This window comes from Mustela nigripes, chromosome 10 (assembly GCF_022355385.1).
Source record: "Mustela nigripes isolate SB6536 chromosome 10, MUSNIG.SB6536, whole genome shotgun sequence".
Taxonomy (NCBI): domain Eukaryota; kingdom Metazoa; phylum Chordata; class Mammalia; order Carnivora; family Mustelidae; genus Mustela; species Mustela nigripes.
In genome coordinates this window covers 38,645,650-38,670,602 of record NC_081566.1, presented here as the reverse complement: position 1 = coordinate 38,670,602, position 24,953 = coordinate 38,645,650, and the positions used below count along the sequence as shown (strand labels likewise).

At 39.3% G+C, this 24,953-nt stretch overlaps 1 protein-coding gene across 5 annotated transcripts in view; it reads right to left on the bottom strand.

Annotated features, from left to right (window-relative positions):
* Nucleotides 1-24,066, bottom strand: part of CAMSAP2 (calmodulin regulated spectrin associated protein family member 2) — a 119,425-nt gene extending 95,359 nt beyond the window's left edge. For 4 of the 5 annotated variants that reach the window (XM_059413061.1, XM_059413062.1, XM_059413063.1 and 1 more), the window contains exons 1-2: nt 23,915-24,066; nt 2,241-2,500 (exon numbers count right to left, since the gene is read on the bottom strand). In XM_059413061.1, coding sequence (XP_059269044.1) covers nt 2,241-2,500; nt 23,915-24,053 — 399 coding nt within the window. In that variant the 5' untranslated portion in view covers nt 24,054-24,066. The remainder of the gene's footprint in view (nt 1-2,240; nt 2,501-23,914) is intronic. The other variant, XM_059413065.1, reaches the window with a different exon arrangement.
* Between the last annotated feature and the right edge of the window lie 887 nt (nt 24,067-24,953).

Genomic DNA, 24,953 nt, shown 5'->3' with positions numbered 1-24,953 from the left:
CTCTCCATCTACTTGTGATTTCTCTCTGTCAAATAAATAAATAAAATCTTTAAAAAAAAAAAAAAAATTTTAAACCTATACTCTCCAAAAATCTGCCTATAAAAGCATTGTGATAAAAAAGCATATGTTCTCCAACATGTGTTCTCATTTAAAAAAAGAAAAAAAAAAGGCATTCCTCCCAAGCCCCAACCCACCCCGAAATTAATAAAATCTGCTTAGTCAAACCGACCTTATACTTATGTTGATACTTTTGTTACTATCATGTGAATTTTCCAAGAGACTGTAAGGCAGCACACAGAAATAAAGATCCCAAAAGTACTAAAATAATTTAGAGACGAAAGCAGGGGGTGGTATTGGAAGTCAATCTATTCAGTGCTAAACACTATTTTCCGTTTTACTTTCCAAAAAGCAAGACAAAGGAGAAAAGTGAAACTTATTACTCCTACTCTAAAACCAAACAAAACAGTTTCTTAAGGAACAAAGTTTTTAACAGTACTCTGAGAAATGTTCTCATATAGGTTTTTGAAAACTGTAATATAATATTAATAATATCATATAATCAAAATTTCACAGCAATTGAGAAGCTTTAAATCAAACTGTGACAAAAGCTGAAAGTATAGACATAAAGAACAGGTCAATACATTTGACACTGAAGAGGGTCAAGATGAGGTAGTCACACATGAAGTATTCTAAAACCCACAGAAAGAAGTCAGAACCAGACAAAGAGCAATTCTGTATCACTTAAATCATGGTCTTTAAATACCATTTCCTACAACCGAATTTAAATATATTCACAGCTATCACCAGGATCAAATATAGTGTGAAAGAAACCCAATAGTAATGTTACTAGCTGTTTTCCAAACCCCTCATTTTTAAATTAATTCTACAAGTATCTTTTTATTTTATCTTACGTGCACCAAACTGCACTAGGAAAATAATCCTGAAAAAGTGAAGTTTGTTTCTTCTTAAAGAGGACGTGAAATAGATAACAGGTTACCTAAAGGATCTAACTGTATCTGAAAAAGCAGCTACTAAGCAAACAAAGATTCATGAAGTCAGTGATATGCTTTATAACAATCTACTTGGCCTTGAAATAATGGAAGCAAAAATAATCATAGCTGCAGCATCCAATCAGTGCAGTGATTCTAGAGAGGCTGAATGTGAAATACTGCTAGGACACCTAAGTAAAATTCTGCTCACCCCTGCAGTGGGCAAACCATTCACATACATGATATGCATCCAAAGCAGACATAGAAAAATCAGAGGGTAACCATAAGGTGAATTTAAAGCCATCAATGAAAGCTGAAAATCTCCTATGTGATAATAAACATTCTTAGTTATCTTTAGTAATTCTATTATAAATCTATACATTCATTAACTAAATTTTTCTTGAGATATTATTCTCTATTTCTCATTAACAAATTGTTTTTTTTTTAAAGAACGAAAATAGGCAGAAAGTAGGTTATCACCTCAGTTAGTACTAGATTTGGTAAAATAATTTTCATTCATCCTTCTTCAACTTTATGATTTCGTATATTTCTAAATACATTCTTCTATATATATCTCTCCCCTTCTACAACTAGTCTCATGTAAGAACATGATTTAGTCAAATGTGCAAATCATTCTTTCCTTCTAATACCATTCTTGATGATGTTCAGCATTTTGTGAACTTAATGTGAACTTAAGCTAAAGTAGTACATCAGAATGAAGCAGTATACGATGAACCAAAATCTTGGACTTATCTCCAGAGACTATAAGGACAAAGCTCCTGAATGCTTGTCACAGCTTAGAGCCCTTCATTCACAAGAATGAACTAATAGTTATTAAATAAACTAAAACATATGATATGCAGAAATTTACCAAGAGGTCATTCTAGTATGTAAATGAACACAAATCTTTTTCCTAATGAGGATAAAATCAAGGATACACTTCCTATCTCTTCTAGATAGTCTCTATGACAGAAAAAAATAAGTTTTTAAATTAAGTAAAAATCACTTCAAAGGAGCTAGAAAGAATGTAATTGTTTTTCCTGGGTATTAGAATGGCACCAAGCATTCCAAAATAGTTTATGAAAATCTTCCTTCACATGGAAACAAGGTTTATAAGAAAATGACAGTCTTTAAACTCTAGGCAGAGATGACAATCCAATTTCAAAACATATTTCCCTCCGTTTTATAATACAATTCACACTCAAAGGTATGCACTTCAAACAAAGTACTGTTGAATAAATAAAGACTCACCATCTGTATGGGTTTCTTGTGGAGATCTCGTTCAGTTACCAGTTTTTCTTGGTCAGTGACATAAAGACCTTTCTGTGCTAAAGCCTGGATTACAGCATCATGGCCCAAAAGGGGTTTTGCAGCATCACTCTTGAGAATGAGACTCCCAGCACGACAATATAGTTCAGCTGATAGAAGCAAATTAACAACAGGAGGTTTGATGTGTTCCTGATCATACTGATCAGTGTAAAACGGTTCTCGAAGTTCCTCTGGCACATTTTCTATAAAGATTAAGATGAAAAAAATTCTTAGGGTATGTTTATAAAAGAAACACAATTTATTTAATAATTATTATGTCACAGAAGATTCCTTTTAAAAATAACAATAACCCTTTAGCTAAAAAGGTAATTTATTAGAGCTTGGCAAATAATCTAGAATAAAGGAGATAGAAATCTCCTTTACAGAAGATATTGTTCCAAGTATAATCTAAAAAGGGACTACAAAGGAAACAAAGAGAAAAGTTTTCTAAGTCCAGTGCCTCTGAGGAAAGTTTTCTCACATGCATACTCAAATGCACAGAATGTGCGAAAAGATTCCTAAAAACTAATTTCAATGAATGCCCTCACATTCAAGTAGTCAACCAGAAAATGCACTATAACAGATACTGTAGGGAGAATGCAAGCCCTTGCCAAATGGCAGCATAAGATCATTTGCCCAAAGTTGTACAGCTAAGCACTTGCAAAACAAAAACTGCTTAACTTAGTGTGTCCCTCTGTCTCAGGGTCTCTGGTCTCTTGCCCTTCTTGCTTAGCCTGCTGAAGGTATTTACAGACCATGACAGCTATAGTTTAGGGGAGAACTACTCTTAAAAATCCCTTCACCTATAAATCACTACTACCTTCACCTTACCACTCACCATCCTACCCCAACAAGCCCTCCAGTACATCCAACGGACATAGAAATGGAGATACAGAAAGGAGAATATATAAATGGGCCATGTGAAAGAAAACAAATTCTCCTGAGTTTCTTTTCTGCCAGCGATTTCCCTTGAACAATGTCAAGCCCTACTCTCTCAAGGTCTACTTCTAGAACACTGTTAGGAGCTGCTTTTATATCTGATGGCAGCCAGATTACCAAAAAAGCAACAAACAAAACACTTCTCACTGTTTTACAAGTTTTCTTGTTTTCTACCTTGAATGTCGTCCTCTTCCTCCCACTCCTTAGCTGGACTCTGTGCTCTTAACCAAAGCCAATGTAAGAATGAGGTTTGTCTTCCAAAAGGAAAGGCAAGCATCTAAGTTACAAGCTACCGTGGAGCTACAACCACAGGACCTGATAGCTCTGGCGTGACACCTAGCCAGTCCCTTGCCTGCCTTCTCTTTGAAAAGTGAGGTTTCAAAGCCAGACAACCCCAATCACTGGTATTAAGAATCTTCTGAATAGACAGCTTTAATACAAGCTCAAAATAAGTCACAGGACTAATCAAAGTGATCATTTTAAAAATATATTCACAAAATATTAATATACTCCTCAGCAATTCTCACCCTAAAGTTTTGGTTTTTTTTTTAGATTTTTATTTATTTATTTGACAGACAGAAATCACAAGTAGGCAGAGAGAGAGAGAGAGAGAGGTGGAAGCAGGCTCCCTGCTGACCAGAGAGCCCGATGTGGGGCTCGATCCCAGGACCCTGGGATCATGACCTGAGCCGAAGGCAGAGGCTTTATCCCACTGAGCCACCCAGGAGCCCCTCACCCTAAAGTTAAAGAGCTTTTATTATTTAGAAAAATATTTTCACCAGAAGTGCCTGGTTGGCTCAGCGGGTTAACTGTCTGACTTTTGGTTTTGACTCAGGTCAAGACCTCATGGCTCATGAGACTGAGCCCCACCTCAGTGGGGAGTCTGCTCAAAGATTTTCTCCCTCTGCCCCTACTCCCACACACATGCATACACGTGCCCTCTTTCTAAAATAAATAAATATATCTTTAAAAAATATTTTTTCATCAAACATTATTACAATAGGGCGCCTGGGTGGCTCAGTGGGTTAAGCCGCTGCCTTCGGCTCAGGTCATGATCTCAGGGTCCTGGGATCGAGTCCCGCATCGGGCTCTCTGCTCGGCAGGGAGCCTGCTTCCTCCTCTCTCTCTCTCTCTGCCTGCCTCTCTGCCTACTTGTGATCTCTCTCTGTCAAATAAATAAATAAAATCTTTAAAAAAAAAAAAAAACATTATTACAATAATGATTGCATTGATCATTTTATATACCATCATGGTTCTGGAGAAATTCAAGGAGTTAGAAATAATTCCCACCTTCAAGAAGTCAATAATCTACAAGAAGACTAGACAGACAAATGAATTAAGCAATTCAGAAACAATGAATGAGTAGGCATCAAATGAAAGAAAATAATTGCTAAATGAACAATCGTTCTAAATGAACTGTTAAGTGCTTAAAAGTCCAAGCAAGCAGCATCACAGTGGGCTGAGATGACTTCTATGTTAAGAAAAAGGATAAAAGAATAGGCAGAATTTATTTAGCTAAAAAAATAAAAAATAAAGAGTATCTAAACAGAAGGGGAGAGCCAGGGAGAGAAAGAGAAGATGTGAAGAGACACCAAATTCAATAATCTGGGTGGAGGAAAGGGTTCATGTAAGAGTAAGCAGTAAAGCTGGAATGGGAGGCAAGGGATAAGACAAAAGTAGTATCTCTTTTAAAGATGCAGGCTTTATACAGTAGCAAGGAAATGCTTACTGTTTAAAAGGAGAAGAGTGACACATTAAGAATGATGTTGGGGGGGGTCGCCTGGGTGGCTCAGTTGGTTGAACACCTGACTTTGGCTCAGGTCATGACCTCAGGGTCCTGGGATGAGCCCCACGTCAGGCTCATCATTCAGAGGGGAGTCTGCTTCTCCCTCCGTTCTTCTCCCTGCTCAAATTCTCACTCGCACTCTCTCTCTAACAAATAAAATTAAAAAAAAAAAAAAATAGAATGATGTTTGGGGATAATTAATCTGATCTTCAATACTGACAGTGGTGAAAATCAGACATAGACTATAAAGGTAAGGAAATGAAGTGTGAAAACCAAGAAGTAAAAGACATAAAGAATTACTTAATACAAACCCAAAAATACCCAGGAATAAAGCAAAGGGAGGGGGTGAAGATGGCAAAGACCGTTGGGCCTGGGTTACCTGGGAAACAGTGATAACATTAATAGAAAAAAGAAAATCAGAGGAAGCACTAATTCTGGAAGCAAGATCATAAACTCAGTTTTAGAAATGCTGATTTAAAATGACAGCAAAAATATCCAAAAAGCAGCGGGGGATATAGGACTCTGGAAAGAGGTCAAGAGTAGATATATCAATTTGGGATTCTCGTGAAATCTAAAAATATCATCCTCATTTAATAATTAAAAACACTTTTCCTCCTTCATAGCTACCTTAACCAATAGTGAGCCAGCCTTAAACTTAACAGCTGCCTCACCCCAGGTATAAACTACAGAATACAGTGTTGGTAAATTAAATTTAGTATCATAGGAACTATATAGAAGTTATTTAGTCGAACTCTAAAAGAGAAATTATTTAATTTTAAGATAATTATTATAAGATATAGGCCTAATGGAGTTTAATTTCCTGTAACAATAAAAAAATACAGGTAACTTGGTATCTGAACATAAGCCATGCAAAGAAAAGTGACTGCTAATTTCCAGGATTACAAACTTCTCTCCCATACCTGTACATCCACCTAACATTCATTTATTGCTTTTATATCCATTCTCACACTGATCTTTTTAACAGCTTGGTAAAAGTGTTAGACAATCAGACAAAATGCAAATATATATTAGGAATTAGGAATATACTAATACTTACAAAGGACATTTATGTGTCAAGACACTGTCCTAAACATGCCTTCTATCATTCAATATTAACAATTCTCTTGCCCGCATTTTAAAGATAAGGAACCTAAGAAAGGCTATCTTGCCAAGGGCACATATTTGATAAATGCAGAGCCCTAGCTCAAAATCATCTGCTAAATATCTTAAAAAGTAACAATGGTTTGCCAGGATCACTAGGTTAGAAGGTGGAAGACATACAGCTGAGGGGCTATTTCCATTTTATTATGGCATACCTACAAAAGATATGAAAGTGCACATTTTAAAAAGATCCTAAAGCAGAAAGCAAAAAAAAAAAAGGAAAGGAAAGGAACCATAACAAGCCAAAGAATGTTTTACAAATATGACCAAAAAAGAGGGCCTAAAACAGATTTTTCCACCCCCTAAAGAATGCAAAACTGCAGAGTAAGTATTACAAAATAGGTCACTTTCAAAAACAAGTCTTCAAGCACTAAACATGGCTTAAAACAAGACTTCATTTTGCCAACTATCCAAAACTCTTTTAAGTTTGAAATTGTATCACATTGTGAAACAAAATGAAAGCTGTAAGAGCATTTTAGAAAACAGACAAAAATCAAAGATAAGAGGCTTCACCCTCTCCCTCACCTCCAGAACACAAAAGTTAAGAAATTAACCCGTAAGGAATGGATGAGTGAAACTCCACTCCTAAAATTGCAAAGGATAAGAGACAAGTTTTTCTTGTGTACCAGGACTTAAGCAGAACCTACCTTAATCATGTTATTATAAATCCTGACTAGATCTAAGTTTTGAAATTAACAATCACCTGAAATGCTTGAAGTACAAGTAAAGGGAGTAGACAGTGAATTGCTCAAGGCAATTTTCTATAAAGATGGGTTAGTTAGTAGTTGCATACATATACCAGCAAATGATATACATTTCTTTAAAACAATGAAGGGTAGAGAGGTAAGAGGTGAATGCGTTTCAGAAATATCACCATGCTTGGTCATGAGAACACTGCCTTATTTTCTAAATCTAAAAAAAAATCTCTAAAATAATTACTGAGAAAGAACTAGTGAGTTTGAAAAATTCCAACTGAAAATAAGACATAAATCTTGAACTTGAAATTAACCAAGACATGAAATGGTCAACAACATGGAAAAAAACAATAGTACCAGTATCAGAGAAAGTTAGGAGTCATTTTTTATCTCTGAAAACGGAAATACTTTTTAAAACCCACTGTTGACAAAGATGTATCCTTATACATGACCAAAGGGCAAGGACCATATCTGTCTTATTCACCAGGATATAAATTCCCAATTCCTAACTTAATGCCTAGTACATGGTAAACACTCAATACATAGCTAATAAATGAATGAAAATGTTTTTATTTTTTAATTAACATATAGTATATTATTTATTTCAGGGATACAGGTCTGTGATTCATCAGTCTTACACAATTCACAGCGCTCACCATAGCACATATGCTCCCTAATGTCCATCACCCAGCCACCCCATCATCCCACCCCCTTCCCCCGCAACAAACTTTAGTTTATTTTTTAAAAAAAATTTTTTTTTAGCCCTGTCCTAAAAGGACTCTAATATTTCAAACCTCCCCTGAACTCCCAGATTCTGTGCTAGTCATCCAAATTTATTCCTTGCACCTATCTTTAAAAACTCTAGGGGCGCCTGGGTGGCTCAGTGGGTTAAGCCTCTGCCTTCGGCGCAGGTCATAATCTCAGGGTCCTGAGATCAAGCCCTGCATCAGGCTCTCTGCTCAGCAGGGAGCCTGCTTCCCCCTTCTCTCTGCCTGCTGCTCTGCCTACTTGTGATCTCTCTCACTCTCTGTGTCAAATAAATAAATAAAATCTTAAAATACATACATACATACATACTTACCTCCCTAGTTATCTCCCTAGGCCACTCTTCTGCAAAGAAGTAAAACCTTCAAAACCAAACCTCTTTTCAGTTAACCTACATTCACTACCTTTAGGAGGCAGCACGATATAGTGGGGAAAACTGGGGCTTTTTGAAAGTACGGGCTTTGGATTTAAAAAGAGGAGTTTGAATTTTACCAGTTACCTGCTACAGGATTTTGAGTAATTAATTTCTCTGAGTTCAAGTTTCTCCATATTCTGCAGATATGACTCAGCCTCCTCCTTCTTCTACCCCATCTCCCCTCCCACAATGGCCCACTATGCTCCAGACATCCAAGTCTTTCTGTTGTGACAGCATGCCTAGTTTGTGCCTTTTGGCCTGTACACCAGCTCTTCCTTCTGCTTCTAATGTTCCTCCCTCTAACCTTCACGTATATAGCTCATTCCATTCTGATCTCAGCTAAACATTACCTCCTTAGATATACCTTCCCTGACCACCCATTCAGTAATCTTATTTTAATCCTCTCTGTAACAGTTAATACTACTCTATAATATGTATGTTTATTTCTGCCTCTTTCCACTACAATGTAACCTCAAGGAGAGGAGGATATTTCTCCATCCTGTGTCATTGGCACCTAAAACAGTGCCTGGAACATAGCAGGTACTCAAATGTTTACTAAAACAACATAAAGTACCTAACCATAGGGCTTTGCCTTCAAATGAGATGAACTCCCTCTATCCTTCTGCTTACAAAATGATGTATTAAGTGCTGTTCAGCATTCCTGAGCTTAAATTATCTCCTCCACTCCTCCCACTACCCTATGAGACTAAAGCACCTCTTCTGAGTCTCAGATCCTTGTAAGCCAGCTAGCCTACTCAACTCTTCACTTGGATGTCACAAAGAAACCCCAAATTCAAAATGCGTGCCAAGCTTTTCACTGACAAGGGGAGTTACAAATATAGGAAGGGACTAGAAATGAATTAGAAAGACTAGAATGAACTCTGGTGTTGGACTAAAATGCAAAGCATCATTATGAACACATGGTGTTTTATATCTGTCTATATAGAGAAAGAAATAGATGTACTTTATGTTATGTGTGTCTTCCCTAGCTCTGTCTGTGAACCCCCAGAAGGAATAAACCTAGCATCTATATCTTGGTTTCTCAAAGAAACCAAGGAAAGAAACAGCGATTTCCAGAGCTGGAGAAGACAAAGTACAAGAGGAGCTAAGAATGTCTTTGTATGTATGGGGCGGGGGGGCAGGAGGGAGAGGTTTGTGCACATGTGCCAAAAAGAAAGAAAATGCCACCAAATGATGGGGCCATGTCAAGAGGACACAGGATCCAGAGGAAAGGCAATTCCACTGGCCAAATCTGGGACAATATGAACATCAAAATACATAATGATAATAAAGGATTATAACCCACTGAATTAACAAGAATCAATGACTCCATCCTGATATAAATGAAAAAGTAGCAAAAGAAAAACCTATTTCTTATTGTAGAACGTCAATTAATAAATGGGAAAAAATAGTAATAATCAATAGTAATAACTGACAAGCAAGAATCATTACTGTATGCTAAAATGACAGATAAAAGTTCGACGAACAGGACATTTCAATTCTTCTCCCCATAAATTATCAACTCAAAATGGAATAATTTTATGGTGCAGAAACATGGCAGATACCACTTTAACCAACTGATCAAAGGTAACATCACCAATACCAAAACAAACATTATCTGTCTCCTGATACAATTTACTGAGGATATAGCATCTCTTCTGAGGTAATTCTGCCAGATCTGCCTAACTTTAATCCAGAAGACTCTTTAGACAAATCCAAATTGACATTCTATAAAATAACTGGTCTACTGTATTTATAAAACAAAAACTTTAATTTTTTTTTTTTTTTATTCATTTGAGAGAGATACAGAGACAGAAAGCACAGGCAAAGCCAGAGGCAGAGGGAGAAGCAGACCCCGGCTGAGCTGGGAACCTGACTTGGAGCTCGATCCCAGGATCTGAAGATCATGACCTGAGCCAAAGGCAGACCCTTAACCATCTGAGCCACCCAGCTGCCCCTGTAAGACAAAAATTTTAATGAAAGAAAAAATCAAATTGTGGGCTCATACCTTATGGAGCATTAAGAGGAGAAATTTCCTACTTCTTTCCTCTCCCTCTGCCCCACCAACCTCCCTAACATCATTATATATTAGGGAAGATGTCAAGCTGTTCAATCTTAGGAAGAATGGAGGGTAAGGAAATCCCCTCTGGCTAAACATCTTTCCTCTGTGGCTGCCTAGATGCCAACTGTTTTGTCTCTAGGTGCCTCCCAGGCACTCTTGCCCAAGTCCCTGAGCAATGCAGGTATGGAGCTCTATAAGGGGGTGACAAGGGTATGTCTGTTGGTGGAAACAGGTGGTGATTGTAGCAGTGATGAGAGGGGGTGCAAGGGTGGGTCAGATGCCAAGGAAGGGAAGAAAGGGAAAGGAAAAGGACAAGAAAAAAGAAAGCCAAAGAAGATGGCAGGAGGAGGAGTGGGCTAGGAAATGGTCTCCAGTGTCTGGATTGCCAACAATCCTTGTCTGGGAGCAGGTAGGTCTCTGTGCGCTTTGTTTTTCTTCATAGTGTCTGGGTATTCTTGTTGGGACACTTTCAGCGCCAGCATCCATCCCAGGATCTCATCATCATCCCAATCATTCGGACCAAAGATAGAGGGGACAGCTGCTATATAAGAGCCCACACTCCAGAGCAGGGGATAAGAACGCAAGAGGGGAGGCAGCCCAGTCAGCCCCTGCAGAGAACTGGCTGGTTGTACTACAGAGTGAAGGAAGTTTGGCAAGAGCTAAGACAATGCCTAGGGAAGAATCCAGAGGGCCAGCCTCAGCATGCAGCTCAGGGTGCTCCATCTTTAAAAGTAGCAATATCGTGAACAACAAAGACAGACCAAAGAACAATTCCAGTTTAAGGAGACTAAGGAGACAAGTCAACTAACTGCAATGCATTGATCCTGGAATGGATCTTGGAATGGGGCGGGGGAGGCAATAATGTCATTAAGACAATTGGCAAATTGGAATTTGGACTGTGGATTAGATAATATCATAGCAAAGTTAAGTTTCCTGATTTTTATAAATTTTATTGATATTATATAGAAGAAACGAATCCTTCATTTTAGGACACAGACTGGAATATTTAAGGGTAGGGAACACAATGTCTCTCATACATTCTCAAACAGTTCAGAAAATATTATGTATATATGCATGTACATATACATACATACACACGTGTTTATGTGGGAGGGTGAGAAAAAGAAAATGATAAATGGGACAAATTGTTAACAATTGGTAAATCTGGCTAAAGGGTACTCGGAAGTTCTTTGTACTACTGTTACATATTTGAAATTACACTGAAAGTTATGAAACCTCAAAATGTCCCAAATCAGTCTTTTTCCTTAAACCCGACCATCTTCCAGCATTCCCCACATCGATGAACGATACTACTATCCATCTAGTTGCACAAGCCAGAAACCTAGCAGTCATCAGTAATGCCTCCTTCCTACTCAGCCCCCAGATAAAATCCATCCCCTTCCCACAGTGTCAACTCACATCTCCCGGGGTCCAGGCTATCGGTGCTTCTCATGTGAATTACCTTATTTACTCCTCATCGCCTTCACACATCCACTCCTGTCCCTATTTCAAACCATACTCTCCTATAGCCAGAATTTGCTTATTTGCCATAGCAAATTTGATGTTACACACCACCATGGAACCTTTGGGTTTTCAAAGACCTTCAGCACCTTCAGGGATTAAAATCCTCAGGGCACCTGGGTGGCTCAGCTGGTTAAGTGCCTGCCTTCAGCTCAGGTCATGATCCTAGGGTCCTGGGATCGAGCTCCAAGTCAGGTTCCCAGCTCAGCCGGGGTCTGCTTCTCCCTCTGCCTCTGCCTTTGCCTGTGCCACTGCCCCTCCCCTGCTTCTGCATTCTCCCTCTAATAAATCCTTTTTAAAAAAATGGATTAAAATCCTCCCTCGGACCTTAGAAGGAGGAAGTAATCCTGTCCCTACCCACCACTTTGTATTAGGCATCCCTGCTAGCCACATTCAGTTCCTAACAATCACACACCCTTTCAATACAGAACCTTTGCCTTTGTACATTCTGGTCACTACTGAGAATGGTTTTCTCCCCATTCTTTACCCTTTCAGTTTCTGGGGGGCCAGTGATCCACTCAGTTTCGTGCAATTCCCATCCCCAATGAAAGGAAGAACATACTATTTGTCCTTCCTTCCCTGTATCTCAGTGTAATGTACTGTTACTTTCTATTCTATTCAATTATAAAAGAGTAAGTTTGTGGTTTTTAAAATATAGGTGAAAGTATAGATAAGCACTAGTAAGCAAGAAGTTTGTTAAACACAGAATCCAAAGAATGTGTTAAATAAAAGGAAGTGGTTAATGTGTATGTTAAACATAAAGGAATGAAAAAAACCCCAAAAGATACCTAATATTCATGAGGTATCTAGGCACTTAATATCCATGACATATTGAATATATATGAGACTAAACAAACAAGAGGCAGTGAACATTAAATATACATGAATACTTAATATCTGTTGAGACCTTAATGTGGCCACCCACTGGTGACACCCATTCTGGCCTATCTGTCCCCTGACCAAGCAACACAAAACCCATTGCTATTCATTAGGCTTATGGGTAAGCTACAGCTGTGGCAGACATGCTTGTTCCTGTTGTCTCTCTGATACAAGTGTGTATCACTGGCCTATGTGTCACTATGGGCCTCCTTGTTCAAACTTCAACTCCAGTCCTTGTGACCATACCATCATCATTAGGGAAGGCTAATGTAGCAGAAAGAGATGGACATAAAAACACTGTACACTGCAGGATTCAGGGAGCACAGTTCTTTCTCCCTGCTTGCGTTCTACCTTAAATATGTTAACTTACCTCATCTTTTTCTCCTTGCTTCTCACTGTAAATTGATTTAACAAACCATATGATTTAAGCATTTTAAATCATATGAGCCCTTTTATATGTGAGCCCTTCTTTTTCTGTGACCTCTGGAGTAGTTTGCCTGGTAGTATACTTGAAGGCTACCATTCATTAAGGTAATTTCCCACATAGAATAACCATATACTTGACAAAGAAAAGTTTCTTTTTTTTTTTTTTTTTTTTTAAGATTTTATTTATTTGACAGACAGAGATCACAAGTAGGCAGAGAGGCAGGCAGAGAGAGAGAGGAAGGTAAGCAGGCTCCCTGTTGAGCAGAGAGCCCGATGCGGGGCTCGATCCCACGACCCTGAGACCATGACCTGAGCCGAAGGCAGAGGCTTAACCACTGAGCCACCAGGTGCCCCAAGAAAAGTTTCTTTTTAAAGGAGCTTTCCAGCTAATAAATGAAATCATGACAGTCAGAGAGTTAACTAGACATTAAGGGCCTCCTGGTAGAAATATGTACCACGTGTGAAGTATGCCAAAAAAGAAAGAAATAAACTTCAATCTGTACAATCCTATAGACTTAACTGCCAACTTATAAGAAACCTACTAAATAATACCAGAGAGATCCAGACTACAGGAAATTTTAAAGGACACTCTGTAAATACTCTCTCCAGTAAATAAAGGCAAGCAAGACAAAATGAGATGTAGGAGAAGCCTATATATTTAAAAAAAAAAAAAAAAAAAAAACACACTTAGACTTATCACCCAATTATAAAATATGACCCTTATTTGGATACTGACTGGAACAAGTGAACTATAAAACAAAATAAATAAATAAAAACAAAGATTCATGTGACAATCCGAGAAATCCTAACACTGATGATACAGAGTGCTGTGACAGACAGTGCTGTGATGATGGCAGTACCGTGGTTATGTTTAAAAAAAGAGTTCCTGACTTTGAAGATATAAACTAATATATTTATAGATGAAATGATACAATGTCTGGGATTTGTTTCAAATAGTCAGTGTGGCTAGAAAAAAATCAGTGTAACTGATAAATCAAGATTGGCTATGAGTTGATGGTCATGGGGGTTGGATAAAGAGTACATAAAAGTTTATTGTCACTGCACATATTTGGTATCTTCTAAAGAGAAAGAAAAAAGAGAATACAGAACGTCCATTCAGTGATTAGGAAAGAGCTCTGAATACTGTGATATGTGGATGTGAGGCCTACACCTACCACAGACATTTGCTTCCACAGAGAGAGGACCGTGGGAGAATGAAACTCACACAAGAAGGGCAGAGCTAGGGAATCACTAAGAAATAGAACTGGATCCTTGATCAAATCAGATCAAAAGCCCATCCTGCCTCAGAACTTTTTCAGTTATGTAAGCCAATAAATCCTCTGTCCTATAAGCCAATTTGAGAGGGATTTTCTGCTACAAGTGAAGATACTTTGACATGGTCTTCCATTAACTCTCAACCTACTCTGGTCATGGTTCTGCCTCTACATTCCCCTCAATATGTTCTCAGCCACGTCAACAATAATTTCATCATTGCTAAATCTGACAGTTTTATTATGAGACTTCCTGCTCAGCTATACCTTATTCTCCTCCATCTCAATGTTCTCTTCCCTGTGCTTGAGATTCTACACTTGCCTGGCTTACTTTTGTCCTCTCTGGCTTCTCTCAGTCTGGCTCCTTTGATGGTTCTCCTGTCTTGGGTCCCCTTCTCTCTCCTCCATACCTTCCCTCAAAGTGACTGGCAATTACTCACTTTTTTTTATAACCACTTATGTGTATCATCCTAGAGGTCTTCTAAATTCGACATATGAATTTTCAAGGGACTAATGCACACACCACCATTTTAGATATTCCTCAAATTCAATGCTGTCCTCTCCCACATACATACACATAACTCTCTTCCATATACACAACTCTCTTCCACATGGCTCTCTTCTACTGTGCCCTTTCTCAGTAAACAGAAGCAATCTCAACACTCCCCCACTCTCATCTTTGCTTCCACATGTCCAATCAGTTACCAAGTCTGAACATTTACATTCATCCCCTTTTTCCATATCCACTGCCACCATCCAAATTCAAGGTGTTACCATCTCCCACCTGGACTATAGCTTCCTAAATATTTCCTTCTTTGTAACTCTTGGTCTCCCTCCAGTACATTTTCTACTTCCAAGAAATACTTTTTTTTTTTTAATGTGGTAAAATATACATAACATACAATTTACCTTTTTAATTTTTTTAAAGGATCTTATTTATTTATTTGACAGAGAGATAGACAGCACAAGTAGGCATAGTGGCAGGCAGAGGGAGAGGGAGAAGCAGGCTCTCCGGTGAGCAGGGAGCCTGATGTGAGGCTCGATCCTGGATACTGAGATCATGACCCGAGCCGAAGGCAGACACTCAACTGACTGAGCCACCCAGGCACCCCCCTTTTTAATTTTTTTTTAAGAGTTTAGAAAGAGAAGGCTGCCTGCCTAGCTCAGTCGGTTTGAGCATCTGCCTTCAGCTCAGGTTATGATCCCAGTCCCACACTGCCTCGGGCTCCTTGCTGGGCAGGAAGTCTGCATCTCCCTCTGCCTGCCACTCCCCCTGCTTGTGCTTTCTCTCTCTCTCTCCCGCTATGACAAATGAATAAAATCTTTAAAAAAAAGGTTGAGAGAGACAGTGTTGGGGGTAGGGGGAGCAGACGAAGAGGGACAGAGAGAATCTTACATTTGATCTCATCTCACAACCCTGAGCCAAAACCGAGAGTCAGATGCTTCACCAACTGAGTCACCCAGATCCCCCCGCCACCAAATTTAATCATTTTTAATGTACTCCAAGAGCTCTTTTTAAAAACAGGTTTCTGATGATGTCACCTAACTTAAAACAAACTGAGTAGCTCTGGGTCCAGATAAGAAGATTTTTCCTAGATCAATTCTCTTATACCTTTTGAGTTTTCAATCTGTGCCTGTCTCACCTCTTCAAAAAATATTTTTGTGTCAAAAAGTAAGTTTTCAAGATCTTATAATCAAAATTTCTAGTATCTACTTAAAAAAAAGGAGGTCGCTAGAAAAAGAATTATTTCTGCTGTTTCAAAATTTGTTACATTACAAAGTTCTACAAAACTATGAATTAGAGAAAAATTAACAAGGTCAGCAATTCCTTTATTAGAATATCATCAAAAAAGAGAAGGGAAAACAAGAAGACAGCTGAAAAAGAGAATCTTGAGATAGTAGGAAATGCCAGCAGAAAAAAATAAAGCAATCTACAGTTGACTATCAAACAAACCAGGGGGTTAGGAGTGCCAACTCCATGCCCCAAGCAGTCAAAAACCCGCATATAACTTCTGCCTCCCCAAAAACCTGACTCTTAATAGTCTACTGTCAACCCGACGCCTTACTGATAACATAGACAGTTGATAACACATTTTGCATGTTATATTTATTATATACTGTATTCTCACAATTATACCTAACTTTCCTTAATTTTTTTCACCACTTCCAGGCTACACGGTTCATCTACAAGCTTTTTCAAATGATCATATACTTCAAAAAAATGATTCAATATATTTCTTGGGGGAAAAAAAAGTGTATACATGGATCCATGCAGTTCAAATTCATGTTGTTCACGGGTCAACTGTACTTTGAAACTTAACATTTGTTAAGGACAAATGTCTTTTAAAATATTTTAAAAGTTTTATCAAATGTCTTTTATTCCAAGAGCCTGAAGTACTTAGAATCTGCATACAATTCTTACTTTAGAGACAGAAAATGGTGTGAAGGAAAGAGCACATTCAAAATAACTTTTGAAGATCAAACACATACATTCCCAGGAGCCTAGGTTTGTGAAATATGGAGCAGGGAGATTAAAGGATATTTCTATTAACTGAAATTCCATCTCTTTATCTAAAGAAAATAGGACAGAGATACTTCATAAACCTTACTGGGCATAACACAGCAGAGTACAGCTGTAAGGATTACAGACAGAGCTCAGTGGCCTCTCTATTACTATATGCCTAGTCTCTGTCTTATGTTGTCTAGTTTGTAGTGAAAAATATTTTGAAATTATTGTAAGAAACATAACCCCATTCTACAAAGGTAAACAGAATATCTAAAGGTGGTCAAAGTGTGAGACTGAATTCTAACACTCTGCAATTTATTTTTTTTCTACAGAACTCAAAGCAGTGTATAAATGTTTATTATCACAACTCTTCAGCAAGTAGGGGGAACGAAGAGTACTTCAAGAAAATGCCCCAGAAAATAAAAAGAAGCAAATAGTAATAGGAGAACTGGAAAGATACTACTGCATAGGACTTAAATCTAAAATATTATATTGATGAAGAGTCAACATTTAAAAAGGGAAAACTGTGCAAAGCTTAGAATGGAAAGTGCTAAGTGTCATAAATGAAAACAACTGTTATCTGAGCTAAAGCACCAAGCCTGTCACTATTAATAAATGTGTAATTATTTAAGTATTAGTATTTGTAATTTACCTATCACAAAGGTCCAATAGCTAGTCTACATGGAAAACTAGATTCGCTGGGGATGGGGGGAGACTCTGAAATGACACACCAAGGTTAAATATATTTTCTATCCCTGTACTAATTTATCAAATAAAAGAAAGATTTAATATACTTTCAAATTCTGCAAAACAAATTTAAGACTTATATTTGAAAGGTTTCCATGTGTTCTTAACTATACTATAACTGTAATGAACTAGAGAAAGCATATAATATAAAGGTTAAAATACAAATTTTAGTATCATAAAGGATTAGACTCCAATTGTGGTTCCACCACTTATAATCACAAGCTGGATGATAAAGCCAAGTTATTTAAACCCTCTGTTTCCTCATTAACAAAAAGAGCAAACTACCCAATTTCCTGAATTCTTATCTTCCATTTGAAGACGTCTGAAATCAGAATGTGTTCTTAAAATCAACTTGGACTTTAATGTACAAAAACCTTTTTAAAATTGCAGGTGAATCTTATAATCTTCAGAGCAATGGTTCTCAAGCTGAGGTCATTTTGCCCCCCAGGAGACAGAGGCAAGGTCCAGAGACATTCTTGGTTGTCACAGCTGGAGTGGAAGTGAGGGTGGAGAACACTGTCAGCTAGTGAGTAGAGGCCAGGGATGCTGCCAAAATCCTACAATGTAGAGCATGGCCCTCCACAACAAATTGGCCAGCCAATTGTTCTGTGGTTGGAAATCTTGCTTTAGAGTTACAATGGAAGAAATAAAATGGTATACACTTTAATAGGATGTTCTTGGAATTTAAAAAGCCTGACAATTAAAAAATGTTCAAAACTGTACTTAGCACAAAGTATGTGTTCAATAAATTCATCATAGCAGGTTTTTAAAAAAAAATCCAATGTGCTTAGAGTAATTTATCTACAAAATAATTGCCAAATTCCTTAAACTGGCTCTTCAAACAACAGTGTTCCAATTTACCTTTCAAGCTGGATCCCCCACTATTTCATTACATAAGCCTCCTTATGGTCTATTGTTCCACTAACACTACCCTGGTTTCAAAACTCCATGCCCGCACACATACTATCTCCTCCGCCTACAATGCCTACTTCCCATTCAGCTGGACTCCCTTCAGGGTCATCTAACTACCACCTCCACTTCAGAGGTCTTCCTTCTCAGTTCACTGAGGCTGAGAGTGTCCTCTCTCCATCTGCTACTTCTCCCTCCCTCTGCATGTCACGTCCCAGTCACATGGCTCTTATACATTTCCTGAACTCTACTATAGTTACACATGTATCACATCTCCCTTACTAGAGCATAAATTCTTAAAAGAATGGCATGGTTTAAACACCTGCAGGGGGGGCCTGGCTGGCTCGATCAGAAGAGCATGCAACTCTTGATCTTAGGGTTGACAGTGTGACACCACGTTGGGTGTAGAGATTACTTTAAAAAAAATAAAATAAAATCTTCTAAAAAAATAAAAATAAAATAAAACCCTGTAGTGTTTGACACTGTTAATAAGACCACCCCCTTGAAATTTTTCCTTCCAGGGCCTCAGTATTATTAAACTTTCTTAATTCCCTTCCTAAGTCTCTGACCACTTCTAATTCTGCCTCCTTTCTCCCCAGGGCTCCCCCAAAAACACTGTTAAGTATTCACTACCCTAAATTCTGGCATCCTCACATCTACTACAATTTCAGTTGCATATGATGCACAGAAGACTCTGTGCATATTATTTCTAGCCTCAACTTCCCAACTATACTATATACCTACATTTTATAGCTATCGACATCATTAAGTTTCTCAGATTAGATATTTGGTCAAAATGCATCATATTCAAGGCTCCAAAACAAAGCTGACTTCCCATTACAACGTGCTGCTTTCTCTATCTCTGCCAATGGCACAGTGATTCATCCTCCCAGTCACTAAGTCTCAAAACATCAGGTAACCTCATCCTACTTAAAACCTCAGGTGACCTCATCCTTTTATATATTACCTTTTTATTTCAACTATTTCCCACGTACCCCAAATTCAGTCATTTAGAAACGCGAGGGATTATAACTCTGCAACATTTTTTCTATCTTTAGCCTGTTTTCCATTAATTTCACTTCTCCTCATATAGGACAGTGGTTAACAGAATAGACTGAAGTCAGATTTCCCAAGTTCAGATCCCAGCTCCATAAACTGAGTGGTTCTGGATGAGTTCCTAAACCTCTGAGCTTCATTCTCCTCATCAGTAACATAGGAATGATTAATAGTTTCTACCTCTTAAGAATTAAAATCATATGACATGCAAAGTGCTTGATACACAGCAAGTACTTAATAAATATTAGCAGCTTTATTCTCATTTCCACTCTACAATAAGCTTTCTTGATATCTTGCTTGAACTCCCAAACTTGCCTCTCTGCTATTGGTCTTTCTTACCCACAATGCTACCCATTGTCATCACAACTTTCCCACATGCCTAAGTCAGAGCTAACATAGGATTTTAACAGCAAAATGTATTCAGACCTACAAAGAAATGTAACAAGGTATATATATAATAGAAAATGGTATGAAGAGGAGAATGATATAAAGAAAAAAAAAAGAAGAATAGTTGATAAAGTTGAAATGATAAACTAATACTGGGAAGTTGGCCTTAAATTCCATGTTAAGAACTCCAAATTCAAGAAATTCATAAAGAGGTTTTGTACCCACCATTTTCCCTACAAGATTTAAAGGAACAGAACACTGAAAGCAAACTCAGCAATATCACTGCTTAAATGGGTTAAGCTGTTCAAATACAGTAGAGACAATGTAGCTTAACTTCCTCTTTTGCAATGTGCTTCAAGTAATGAGCATCTGTTTATTAAAATTCATCTAAACAAACTTATTCTTCATTTGATCAAAACTGTTATCTGCATTCTTCTACAAAATAAGCTATTAAGATTTGGGCTATTTGGAATATTTTTAGTGTAATGAGAAGAACATGACTCAAAGCTTCCGATGTAAGACTTTGAATAACGTAAACGTTTTATCTGCTTTCTAGGTATTGCAATATTAGTGCTTTATTTCTTTTTCACGGTTCAATAACTTCATTCTACACCCATCATTAATTTCTAGCTATCATTTTTTTTTGAAGGATTATTATTTAAGAGAAAGATAAAGAGCAACTGCACCACAAGCAGGGGGAGGAACAGAGGAAGAGGAAGACAAGCAGACTGCCTGCCTCCTGAGTGGGGAGCCCTAGGCGCAGGACTTTGTCCCAGGATCCTGAGATCATGATCCGAGCTGAAATCAGGATTCAGAAGCCCAACTGAATGAGCCACTCAGGCACCCCACTAAAATCACTTCTTTAACGATGATATATAGGGTCTTCAGGTATTGATTTAGTCATTTTTCTCTAAGAAACTTTCTAATTTTTGATATATTGAAAAGGAGTAAACTTTAGAAGTGTATGTGTTGGAAAAGTCATTTAAAGTGATAGGTAAGGGGCGCAGTCAACTGGGCTTCTGACTCGTGATTTCGGTTCAGGACATGATCTCAGAGTCCTGGGATCGAGCCCTTCATGGAACCCTGCACCCAGCAAGGAGTCTGCTTAGGATTCTCTCTCTCCCACTGCCCCTCCCCCTGCTTCATGAGCTCTCCAACTCTCTCAAATACATAAATAAATCTTTTAAGTGATTTTAGTAAATCAAAACTTAAAGTTGGGCTATTTTTTTTAATTGTCTATTAACACTTGCTGCTTAAGTGTCTACAGCAAATGAAGAATATTTACATCAAAAGAAACGAAACCTTACTTTTTCTCTATTCACTCCATATAAATGTGGAGTGAATAGAACAACCTTTGAAAGGTTGTTGATTAAAGAATAAAATGCACAAACATAACATTCTCAATAATGTATTGAGTTTTGTTACTAAGTTACCCTCTTAAGGTCTTCTAAGTTTGGTTCTCATCGCATTTATGATCTTTTTATCCATTCCAACTGTTGCCAAAGCAAATGTAACCAAGTGCCAACAATACTCATCTAAACCATCCAAGAGTGTGTTAAGATCTGCCCACTCAGGGCGCCTGCGTGGCTCAGCGGGTTAAAGCCTCTGCCTTCGGCTCAGGTCATGATCCCAGGGTCCTGGGATCAAGCCCCAAATGGGCCTCTCTGCTCAGCAAGAAACCTGCTTCTCCCTCCCTCTCTGCCTGTCAAATAAATAAAATCTTAAAAAAAAAAAGAGCTGCCCACTTTTTAAAGAAAATAAATAAATAAATAAGACTTCTAACAGGTACTATATGCACATTTTTCACACTCTGCAGAGTGGTGTAAAGAGCAAAGACCTCAGAGTCATAAAGACCTGAGCTGGCATGCAGAATTCACCACCTGCCAGATGTTTCACCTTAAACAAATTAATAGCTCTGAACCTGTTCGCTCATCTGCAAAATGAGAATAGTATCTTCCTCGAGGGTTGTTGCAGGAATAAATGAAGCAATGTATTTAAAGAACTGAGTATATAGCAGGTATGCCCTGCCTCCACCAATGCCATACCTCTGGGAGTCAGTCAAGTGAAAACATATCTCTGCCCTTACTAAAAGTGTGATAGTAGTAAAGTTGTTTAACCTCCCTGTGCCCTGGGGGAAATGGGGAACAAACTACGAATATCACAAAGTTGCTATGAATCTCTAACGTACAATATAATGCCAAGCATCTAGCACAGCACCCAGCACACGGCAGATTCCACTGATACTAGATTCCTTTCACTTCCTTTCTTCTTCAATGGTGTTCAATATGTGTTCCTCACCAAGTGGTCCGGAATCTAGCGAACTTGCCTGACACAAATCCAGAAAGTAGGCCATTTTCTGGTTAGTAGCCTTTGTGAATCAAGGGCAACATTTTGACATCTTGTACTATAAGCATCCTCTCAGTTTCAGAAGGAAAGAAAATATTTCTGTTGTTCCCTCTTCCTTCCATTTTGTACACACTGCTTTTCCATGTAGGTCATTACATAAATTACCCTCTATCTTTTCTAAATACTTAAATAGCTTCATTTCTCCTCCAAATGGATATTAGCTTCAGCATGCTGCATATATTAAAACCAAAATACATCTCTTACTCTCACTGCTGGTATCAATGCTGCCAGAAAATAAAAACACACTGACACTTCAAGCTTCCTCCTATGTGTTACTCCACACATTTAGTTCCAAATAAATCTTTAAAATGTAAATTATCTCAAAATGAGTTTTAATTATACTTACTCCTAATGCCGGTTTTAAGACCTTAATATCTACTTCAATATCAAAGTACAAGAATTTAAATAAAACAAAAGTTGTCATAAACATAAAATCACGTTAAAGTTTCCCTCAAACTAATGCAAATAATCTTCCAAACACTGAGATTCATTTGCTAGTTAACTAACATGTGCAGCTCTGAAAACATTGTTATGGTGTTTGAGAATCAATTAAACCATTAACTCCCATATTTTCAGTCTTCATAGTGGAAAGAAGCCATTCTCCTCCCACAAACAACAACATAAAAAAACAAAACAAAACAAAACAAAAAAACCACCTTACATTTAACATCTGGAGAAAAGTCTGCAAATACTATGAAACTTTTTTACAAATATTTTACACATCTAAAATTTATTATCCAGGGCACAGAAATCTTACAAAATGATTCTTAAAGTTACCAGACAAAATTTCCTTACACCAGCATCTTCCTATGAAAAGCTAATTTTTTTCAGAGCTCTACAACATGGGCTCCGAAAGCAAACGCTAAGGAATTACAACAGGAGGCCCTTTTCCTGTTATTTTGCAAAGACTGGGTAACGGAGAGAATGTTTAATTGCCACTGCACTGTACAATCTGTGTCAACAGCACATGCTCTCAAAAAAAACTCTATTTAAAAAAAAAAAAATCCCATAGTAGGCCCTGTTTGTTTCTCTTAATTTATGAGGCCAAAATACGTCTGGCAAAAGGAATAGGTCTCACTGATAATAGGAAATGACAATGGCACCCCACAATCAGCAAGCTAAATATTAGTTTTAAATAAATGGTTTACTAGAGCCTAGAATGTGTATGTGTATGGAAAGGATGATACAGGCTTTAAGAATGACAACCAAAACGAACCCTGTCCTTCGACACAGGCCACCTTACATTCCACGGAGTCTGAACAGCAGCCATCATTACAAATGTCAAAATCAATACAGTACTATGTGCCATCCACCGCCTTCCAATAATAAAGAGACCAACTCAAATTTCTTGGTGGTGTAATCACAATTATGACTGAGGGGGAAATGTATGAGGAAAATACCACAAAATAAAACCACCCTAGGTAAAAACGTAATAAAATAGCTCCCTGGAAAAAGAAAACCCGTTTTGCTCTCCAATGAAAGAAATCCGGGTAAATCCCACCTAAGCAAGGGCACTTGATTTAAGACCAAAGCTGCTTTATTTCTCTCTTCTTTCTTATCTTCCCAGTCCCCCATCATCTTCCTGAACCTGTTCGAGAAGACACGGAGCGGGGATCCGATGATGGGAAACAAAAAACCGGCCTGTGTACGTCCTGAGGAAGAAGAGGGAAGGAAGACACCACTTACCTGTTCCAAAGGCTTTGGCCACCAGCCAGGCCAGATTGCAGGCGATTTTGGCCCTGGAGAAATCATAGTGGTCGAAGGGCTTGATGGCTGGAACAATGAAAGTCTTTCTCATCTCCCGGGGGTCTGCAGCATCCCCCATCTTTCACGGCGGCTCCTCGGGATGTCCGGGCTCTCACCTTCACATGGTGTGGCCTCGCCGCCGCGGGGGTCGGGACGGGGGAGGGAAGGGGAGGGAAAAGCTCAAACCATCGGGGCCGGGGCGAGGCCCGCCCGGGCGGCGACCCGGGAGGAGAAGCTCAGCTGTCCGCGCCGCGAGCCTGCCGCCTCCAGCGGGAGCCGCCGCCGCTCTTCCCGGGCATAGGAATGTGACGGCGCAGCGTCCGTCCGTCCGTCCGTCCGCCCCGCGCCGGCGCCCGACCGAGCCACCCGCCCCGCGAGCGCGCGTGTGAGCGAGGCCGCCTCCCCTTTGTCTCCGTTTAGTCACACGGGCTTGGGGGGAGGGGGAGGCTGGAAGGGCCCGGAATTTTAAGGGGGGGGGGGGAAGCTTTAACAATCACGTTGTGGAAAATGTCCCCGCCATCGCGGTGCCCGCACGCCCCCGCCTCCCGCTTCCCTTCCCTCGGAGCGGGGAGACCCCCTCAGGCCCCCGCGAGTCAAGGGACGAGCCAGGCGCGCGGGACGGGGGCTCCCTCGGTCCCCCGGCGCTGCCGGGTCGGGGGCCGCCGGAGACCGAGCGCAGGAAAACGTCAAAATCACTGCGGCTCCCAGGCCGCCGGCGGCCCGGCCCCTCCTCCGCGCTCCCCTCCCGTCGCCGTCGCCTCCTTCTCCGGCCGCCGTCGCTGCCGCCGCCTCCCGGACCTTCCTCCCAGCGGACGGCGAAGGCAGCGGCCCGTCAGAGGCCGTAAATCCCACGCTCTCGGTCCTGCCCTTATCAGTCCTGCCCTGGTATTTTTCCCCCCTTGCGCCGCCCGGCTCGGTCGCTCCCCGTCAGCCGCCGCCGCCGCTGCGGTTTTCCGGCTGCCGCACTGGAGGGAGTGAG